Genomic DNA, 8,996 nt, shown 5'->3' with positions numbered 1-8,996 from the left:
GAAGCAAGTTCCCTGGAATGAAGTCTTGCAATCTTCCCAAGAGGTGTTGCAATACCTTACCTGTACCTCAGCTACATACCATACAGGCTGCTCTCAGAGCCTGAGAACTCCCTGGTGAGCCCAGAAGGCCAAGGCACCTCAGCAACTCCAGGCAGGACTGAGCTCTAGTCCTACACTGGATACACCACCTGCATCCTAATTAAAACTGATGGCTGGGGATTTTCTTCAACTTGAAGCAGAGCTAAGTCCCAGCCATCAGCACCTCTTGAAGATGCTTATGAAAAAAGGGCCCCAAAACCATCTTCTCCATCCCCTTCTTTTTAACTGTATAAAGTCAAACTCTCCTCCTCCTTGAAACTTTTTATTTAGGCAACTCTGAACTTAAGACCCCAGCTCACTGCCACAAGTGCTTAGAGGGAACATTAATACATAGCTGGACTAATAAACACCAAGGAAGAGAAGAAATTCCAAGCGGACAGTGGAGGCCCAGGCTCCCTTTCTGCTCAGGGAGTAACTGGCCTGAGGCTTGCTGCTTTTCCTCATTTATTTAAGACCAGGTTTCAAGCTGCTGTCCAAATTCCCTCTGCACAGAGATGAAAGGCTCTTGCCATTCAATATTCCAGCTCTTGACTCAAGTGCAAAGGGCTACATCTGCTCAAACGTCAGTTTGAAGTTTGGCTGCCAAGGAGACAGCTGACTTAGCCTCACAATAATTCAGGAACTAGAAGATCCCTCGTAGCTGAATGAAATGGATTTCTTACCCAAACAGGTACTTGCATTTGTACATTTTGTTTACAAACAGTTTGCACTCTTGTAAGGGCACCAAGCCCATGCCTGACACATGGCTGCAGTTCCTCACAGCAGTACTTTGTGCTCCCAAGTGTTGAAATTCTTGCTTTGAGGAGAAACCAAGCTCTAATTTCAAGTGTTTACATGTATTCCTGAGAGCAAGAAAAAAAATCTTACCATGATTAGGTTATGTAAAAAGTTTAATTATAAAATAAATAATATAGAAACATGTTATAGAAACATTAAATATTAAATACAGTAATAAATATTTACACATTTACAGATACAACTTGACAATTAATGCTTTTTCTCTGCTACCAGAAGATTTCTGCTCTGTTTATACAGAACACAATCACTCTTCCAAGAAGAAACTGAACTCAAATAATATTCTGTGCTCAAAACTGCATGGACAGTTAAGAAACCAAGGACACCTGGGTCAGAAAAGACTGAGGTAAGATGAGTTCTTCACACCTGAACGTAGAGCACAAGAGACAACTGCTTGCAAAGCATCAGTGCCTGAATTAAATTCTTCAAAGGAAAGGGTTCTTAGTAGTCAAGTTAAACTGATGAGATCTGATGTGTTTTATATTTAAGCACTGCTTAAAGCAGCAACAAGTATCTGTTTAACAGAAGTAGCTTTGTGTTTAGAAGAGATGGATCCAGCCTTATCAGTTGGTTGGAGCACGGATCTTTTCCTTTAGATGCAAACCTTCAGGTCTTGCATCCACTGTCTCAGCATCCTAGGAGACAAATCTGAACTCGGGCTAGCACACACGCAAATGGATAGCTCCACTCACACCACGAGTCCCACACAGCTCGGAGGGATTACTTCCACACACACAGCAACAGAGCCCAGGTGTGGCTGACAAAGATCTGTCACCAACGCCCTGCAAGTCACAACTACAGATGAAGCTCTTGGAAGCCAATACGGACATGGAGCACAGTGACAACAGAATTAGGTTTTTCATCCACTGAGGTCTAGGGAGAGAAGCCATCCCAACCTCTTTCACTTTCTCACTTTTGTAGAGGGAAGGAAGGGAATCTCCTCCCTTCCATCCAGTCCTGAAAGCAGCAACAGGTTCTCCCCCTTAGAGTTAGAGCTGCCAAAGGAGAATTGCTAAGAGAACAAAGTCCATCCACACAACAGCCAAGACTGGAGCTCTAGCATAGAGAAAGGAGGCTTAGTAGCAGTAGTCTCCAGCAGGTCTTGACAGCAGGTACTGTCCCCCAACAAGCCAGCTCCTTCCACATCGTTGTGCCAAGATGCAGTAATAACTGGTGTCCTCAGCAAGTGATTCAGCAGCAAGTGGCCTGTTGACATCTCCTTGCAGCAGCCTCTCTCTGGATGAATCAGGGCTTAGTGGCAACAGCTCCAGCCCACAGTGTCCAGGTGGATGTGACAGGTAGCCAGAGGTACCCCGCAGCTTGGCCATGGCCACTTCAGAATTGCTCTGTAACAGGCAGACCAAGCACATTAATCAGCACCCGAGACACAAGCACCCTGTGCTAGCACCACGGCAAACCACCAAGCAAAGCAGGCAGCTAAGGATGTACCCACGCCTGAGGGCACTGCCAGATACTCTTCAGCTTCAAGAAAGCTTTGAGCAAAACCCTCCAACTGTCACTGGACAAAGCTAGCTGACATGTGGCAAAGCAAAACTTGACAAGTCGGCTGGAATTTTGCAGGACTATCTTGTAAGGCTTCCTCCTCAGCTTGTAGTGTAACTCCTTTCCAGTAATGGTCCTTGAGTCTGCTGTTACTTACGCCTGGCCTCAGAAAAGACCAACTTGCCTGCCCAGTAAAATCCACTAGATCACTCCCAGAAGCAATCCACACATGCCAAGGAGTTTTGGGCCTCAGTTGCTGTGACAGTATGCAACTTGACTGAGAGGCTATCTGTGGTGCTCACAGAACTCGCAGCTTCCTTTTGGTCCACAGCTTCTGAGCACCAGAAACTTCCTGAAACTCTCCTTGCAGGAAAGATATGAAAATGCTCAGTACTTTTCTTCTAAGAGGTGATGATGCTCTAGCACCATCTTCCATGACTGAAGTCTACCACTGTTTCCTGCACTAATCTGCCTCTGTCCAGATACTCAGGACTTCCTCTTCATAGCTCCACTTATCTCACTTATCACAGCTTCCCATCCTCACTTGGTCTTTAACACGGCCAGAAATTTAACAGAGCTGTTGAACAACTTGTACAATTCAAGGTGGTTTTGAGAAACCAGAAAACCAAGCCAGCTGCTCACATGTAACTTATGTGTTTCAAGACACTTGGAGCACAAAAAGCAAACACTAGCTTTGCAAAACAAGCATGCAATTCCCATACAGCCTGGAAGGACTGAGAGGTGTTTGAAGTCAGCATTCATACCTGCTTTCTCCCCATTTACACACCAACATTGCCATTTCTGTTTTCTTGTCGCAGTTTTTTCCTTTCTTCTTTCTCTTCATACTGAGGACACTTTTTCCTGACCCTGTGGAATTATGGCATGTTAGAGATAATTTTGAACCCTGATGCACATCCGGTTGTCACCAGCTTCCCTATCCTCTGCAGCATTTGGACTCATGTTCTGTGAATCCTCAAGCAACTCCTTGGCACCAGGGAGTTTCAAGCAAGACAAGTTTTTAAGCATTCAGCATCAAGCAGTATCTGCTGGTAAAATCAAGGAATCTCTGAACTAGATGTCAACACTTGTGCCTCACAGAGACTGAGCTTCTTGACTTAAACCAGATTAGGGAGCAAAATGAAGAGAGGTTATTGCTGGGACTGAGCAAAGCAACAGGAGACATTCTGGGTGACAGATTTCCTAGTGGCTTGAGCTTATATCTGCAGAGACCACACTGCCTTCCTCGACTCCACAGCAGAGCCCTGCAGGCTTCAAATCTAGTCCCTGTCCCTTGAATACATAATAAGGAAGCCCCTTACTGATTTCTCCCAATTTCTCCAGTGTTTTTTAGTGACTACTCCCAGCAGCTTCTCTGGATGAGGGTACAGATTAGCGTGCATCCACCTTGTGAGAGTTCAGAACATGAAGCAAATGCACTTCATCAACTACCAATAATCATTTGCTCTTAGAGCACTACAGAACTGGTTACCTCTCCTAGCAGCAAGGAATGGGGCAGTGTTCAGAGAACAAGTGTTCATCCCAGCATTCCTCCAGTTCAGAGTTAAATATGAAGCAACACTGAAATGACAAAGCGTACCTTGTTTCCTGAATTGCAGAAAAAGGTACAGCACGTACCCAACTCAGATGATGTGCTTCATCTAGATCTAAAATTAGACTGAACCTTGGAGTTACTATAATATCCCAGGCCCTAACAGTGCTGGAGCAGCAGTAAGAGAACTGCAGGACTGTTTCAGTATTTCTGTTTGTTATATGGTTTGAAACAGGTACCAAGAAAAGCTCTTTGAATTAATTCTCACCAGGACTCCAGATTCTGACAACCCACCACACTGAACTGCAGGGGCTGGTTCAGCTGAAATAGTGCTTCCTTCCTATTAACAGCAAGCAGAATTTGGGACCAGCAGCATTTGCCTCCCCACTTGCTTCCCCTCCAAGTGCAGGCATTTAAGCCCAGCAACATCCATTAACAAATGGACTCTCAGAGCACCATCTCGTACCCTCCACCTGTGCATGCAGCTGTTGGCTAACAGTCATGCACGAGGCTATCACATTGCTGCTTGCAGGTTTCTCCACCAGGATTAGGGAACGCAGTCCTGTGTCAGCATTAATGCTCCTCCTGGGCTTCCTGCTGTTGCTCTGCAGCACTCTAACTACCCTGGCTGTAGCAAGAGCAGGAAGGCTCTTGGTTTACAATGTAAGGGTCACAGACCTTGCTTCTACCCTCCAGACCTACCCAAGCTGGGATAAGAACCCATCCTTTCCAGCTGCTTTTCACAGAGGTAACTCAGATGAGCCATGCACATTCAGGTGTTATTGGGCACAGGCCCTGCTCACACTTAAGGAAGACAGACACCAAAGAGGATAATACTTACTGCACTATCACAATGATAAGTACAGTAATGAAGCTGATGCTCGAGAGCAGCACAGCTACCACTACCAGCACAGTCTTTGAGTAGTCTGCCACATCATTCTTCCTTTGAGTCTTCATGAACTGTTCACCACAGCGCTCACCAAAAAAATCCTGATGACACCTGCAAGTAAATATTAACACAAGTTCTTATCAGCTCCTGTGCTGTCTGGAGCCAAGGACACCCACACATACTCAAACCTGACTTAGACATCTTCTGAGTTTCCCATGAATCTCAAGGTGCTCACTTCAGAGCAGGTTCGTGAAATGCAGTCACTGCTCTAGCACAAGGTTTGTCAGCATTTCAACAAGTCGAGATTAGTTTGGGTGTGATGTTCCAGAAAGACACGCCTTTTCATTCTTTTGGTTTGAGTTTATGACCAACTGATGAGTTCAGTGGCTTGTTATGCATCTCAGATTCCATCATCACTTAATTTACATGGCAGAAGGATTCTCAGTCAAAATACTGCAGGAGATGGACCTATACCAAACTAATACATGATTTTTCCTCTGAGCCCTCAGGTGCCACTGGCTCATGGCACTGACACCTAACTCACAAGCTATAAGTAACTTACTTGCAGGTCACCATCTGGAGATGTTCTAGGTAAATGCATTCTCCATGGATGCAAAAGTTTTTGTATTCCATTTCACAGGGAGTCCCTTTCTTCTTGTTTTTCCCTCTGTTCTTCTTCCTTCTTGATTTGCCAGCATTCTTCTCTCCCCCCCTCTTTGCTGGCTTGGGTTTAACCACAGGTTCCACTGAAAAAAGGACACGACGCCTTGGTGTAAAAGTGCTAGAAAGCACAATTCTGAGAAAATTGAATTGAAGAATTTGATGAGAGCCAGGAGGACCACCACCACAGGAGAATCTGTGACCAGGAAGCACAGGATGCAAGTGAGAATGCTGCTGGGCATCTCACACCCAGCACAAAGGCAGCAAGCTCAGCAGCACATTGAAGCACAACTCTGCTACACTTAAGTCCTGTGCCATGCAGACCAGAGCCAGAAGAAGCAGATGAGCCAAGAGCCACCAAAGATGAAGAGCAGCAGAGATGCAGGACTGCAGCATTTCATAGCATAAGACACTTGAGATTAACAGCACAGTTTCAAGCAAAGGCCTGTAAAGAACAGGGAGTTCATGCTGAGCCCAGCCATGTTCTAGTGTTACATGGGCACAGGTACAAGGTTAATAGCTCCATTTCTCTAAACTCTCCATTTGCATCAGTGATGAAAGGCACTGGAACTCTCTACATAGTCCTGGGCACTTGCCGAGGCAAAGCAGCTTGCAGTCCCGGTTGGCATACTTGTTTCTCCTAAACAACCTGCAGTGCTGTCTTCAGAAGGAGAGCACTCCTTTCCAGTTCTCCTGCTTTGGGAGAGATGCTGAGCGCAGGGAAGGAGTGAAGGCCAGAGTCCGCGACACTCAGCCTATTTACTCTGCCGCTTACTGCTGCCCCTCATTATCTCAATTAACACAAACCTCTAGAAGAGTGTGGTTTAAAATCCTGGTGACTTAGTAGCCCTTGCATTGAGGCAAGGGCAAACAGGTTCCTTTCACTGAGGAGAGCAGACCAGCCACTGACTGAGGATCAGAAGCTCCAGAGCAGCCCCATGCAGCAATCTGAGTTCAACAGCACTAGTTTGAAATAACTTGGCGCAGCAAGAGCCCACCCCCTGCACTGCTAGCCCTAAAGCGGCCCTGGCAGTGCAACACTGCCGCTCAGGAGTAACAGTTACCCCAGGGATTTAAATAGGCCCTAGGAAACAGCAAAGCTATTTCCAACAAGCTCCAGTTTTGCCCTTGTGCTCTGAAGACCTGATGAAAATCATTTTTGGGTGATTAATATTTTACCCACAGCTCTGTGCATACAGGCAATCACCACAATAGGGCACAACTGGATCTAACTACTTCCTAACCCTGTATTTCTGGTGCTGAGAGCCCATTCAAAGAAACAAGGTGTAGCTCACTGTTGTCTAGACAGCTGATCATTTTCACTTCTAGAGCAACAAGCCTGGCTTGAAGTTACTTAAAAGCAAAAATGCCTTCAGCAACCAGAAGTCTGATTAAAACAGTATGAGCTATATTAATATGTAAACGAGGTACACAGCTCCTGCAGCAAGGTTTCCTGTGCCTGGCAGTGTGAGCTCACTGCTGACAGTCAAAGGCCCCTGTTCTGTCCCGTCTGACTTGATCTTTAGGTTCGCGCTTTCATAATTGAGGCCACTTCCCTCCCTCCCTCTCCCAGGCTCAGCTTGTCAGCTCGATCTCCGTGTCCCTGTCTGCAGGCTGCACGGCCAGGAAAGCCATCCACAGCTGAATCATAACAGCTTCAAGGTTTAGCCACAGATAAACCTCACGCCAAGCAGAAGAGCTGGTCTACAAACCAACCACCTTAGGTAACAAGTCTGGTTTCTGTGCAGTTAAGACAGCACTTCAGTCATCAAGCCAGTAGTTTGACAGGCTAAACTGCTTGACAACACCGACAGGCGCGTTTCCCCCAGAGATCTTCACAGGAAACTTAAGCACAAGTCCACCAGTTCCCTCAAGTGACCACAATGAGCATGGTCCCACTTAATTTAATAGGTCCTTTAGTCACATTCAAGTCTCAGGGTGCTTCTGCAGGAAAATCAGTAGTCAGATCCACCCCGGAGGCAACAGGACCAGCCTACTCACACCTACTGAGGTTCAAATCACTTGCAGATACCTGGCTTGTACTGCAACTACACTCAGCCCAGAACCAACAAAATGCTCCCGTTCCCACAGTAAGGCAGACTGCTCAGATCTCCTCACAGCTCAGCAAGCAGGCAAATTACAATAAATACACACAATACCTATTGACAGTGAAGCACTGGCCTAAAGTTGTTTAACAAACTTTCCTGTGGCTACTTAAAGGATTTAAGTGCCTGCTTTCCCAACAAAATTTCAGTTGACTCCAACCCAAATAGGCCACCACCAGAAATTATCCAGAAAAATTCTTGCAGCAAGACCGACAACTTGATGTAAAACAAACCTTTAGGGCCAAACAGCACCTAAATCTCCACTGATAGTTCTACACTAAGGAGGTGGTCACCATCATCCTGTGAGGTTTATCAGGAAATAAAGCTATGCACAGTAAGCTACCGGCTGGCCTGCAGCTTCCACTCACCCTGGGCACATTCAAGCTAGGTTTCCACCCCGACAGCTATTTCTAAAGCAGCAGCTTCAAGCACAAGTGCGTTTTTGCTCCATACTCCACGAGCTAAGCCCAGCAGTGTTTACAAGAAAGAAAAGGCGTAAGTTGGGACTCGCAAGTTGCGAGAGCCCAGAGCCGCCGACTAACCTCGGATCAAGTCGTCCACGATGTACTGGTGAACGGGCGGCGCCTCCTCATACTCCTCCTCATCCTCCTCATAGTCAGGACCCGGCACGGGCTCGCCCTCACGGCTCCCGGCCTCCCGCTCCTCGTGCCGCTGCGGCTCCGTGGCGTTGGGCGAGGACCCGGCGGCCGCACGGTTCGCTTTTGAAGGAGGGCAAACAGCGCAGTGAGCAGGGGGACAGAGGGGTCGCCACCGAGCGCGGAGTCCCTCACTCGACTCAGCGCTTTCCCGCCCACGGCCGCGGCGCGAGCCCCTCCTCAGGCGCGGGTCCCCCGCCTCAGGCGCGAGCGCGGTCTCGGCCGAGTCCCGATCTCCCCCGTCCCGTCCCTCACGCACCTGCCAGCACGGCCAGCGCGGCCATCAGCACCACGGCCCTCATCGTCCGTACCCGGGGCAGGAGGCGACAGAGACACAGAGAGAACGGGGCAAAAGGAGTCGCCGTAGCACAACAGGTACCGGCGGCGCACAGCTCTCCATGAGGAGCCGCCTGCCGCCGCCGTCCACTTTATGGGCGCCTGGAGCTGGGGCGTCGACGTAAGAGGGGCGGGGCCGAGCCGAGCGGGGCGGGATCGTGGAATCCCAGAATCACAGAATGACGGAGTCCCAGAGCGATAGAAGCATACAATCTCCCAATGCTTTTTCGTTGGAAGGGACATTGAGTACCACCTCGTTCCACCCCCTGCCACGGACAAGGGGATGTTCTAAAAGACCAGGTTGCTCCAAGCCCCGTCCAACCAGCCTGGCCTGGAACACCTCTAGGGATCGGGTACCCGCAGCCTCCCCGGGCAACCTGGATCCCGCGAGTCGGGAGCGAGCC

At 48.2% G+C, this 8,996-nt stretch overlaps 1 protein-coding gene across 1 annotated transcript; it reads right to left on the bottom strand.

Annotated features, from left to right (window-relative positions):
* Nucleotides 1-1,032: 1,032 nt before the first annotated feature.
* AREG (amphiregulin) lies at nt 1,033-8,666 on the bottom strand. The gene is made up of 6 exons (XM_058024662.1): nt 8,516-8,666; nt 8,143-8,319; nt 5,398-5,581; nt 4,788-4,946; nt 3,162-3,264; nt 1,033-2,240 (listed from the first exon to the last, which is right to left on the bottom strand). The coding sequence occupies exons 1-5, from the start codon at nt 8,556-8,558 to the stop codon at nt 3,177-3,179; spliced, it is 651 nt and encodes a 216-aa protein (XP_057880645.1). The 5' UTR covers nt 8,559-8,666; the 3' UTR covers nt 1,033-2,240; nt 3,162-3,176.
* Nucleotides 8,667-8,996: the final 330 nt, after the last annotated feature.

The sequence above is a fragment of the Melospiza georgiana genome, chromosome 5 (genome assembly GCF_028018845.1).
Source record: "Melospiza georgiana isolate bMelGeo1 chromosome 5, bMelGeo1.pri, whole genome shotgun sequence".
NCBI classification, from domain to species: domain Eukaryota; kingdom Metazoa; phylum Chordata; class Aves; order Passeriformes; family Passerellidae; genus Melospiza; species Melospiza georgiana.
Note: the sequence above shows the minus strand (reverse complement) of the source record. Positions and strands in the feature narration are given on the sequence as shown.

Bases quoted from the DNA above. Each gene is read 5' to 3' on its own strand.
- AREG (XM_058024662.1), bottom strand. From the start codon at position 8,558: ATGAGGGCCGTGGTGCTGATGGCCGCGCTGGCCGTGCTGGCAG. The intron at 4,947-5,397 runs GTAAGTTACTTA...ATTTACTTGCAG, and splicing joins CTCCAGATGGTGACCTGCAA to GTGTCATCAGGATTTTTTTG. The intron at 3,265-4,787 runs GTAAGTATTATC...ATAATTCCACAG, and splicing joins CTTATCATTGTGATAGTGCA to GGTCAGGAAAAAGTGTCCTC.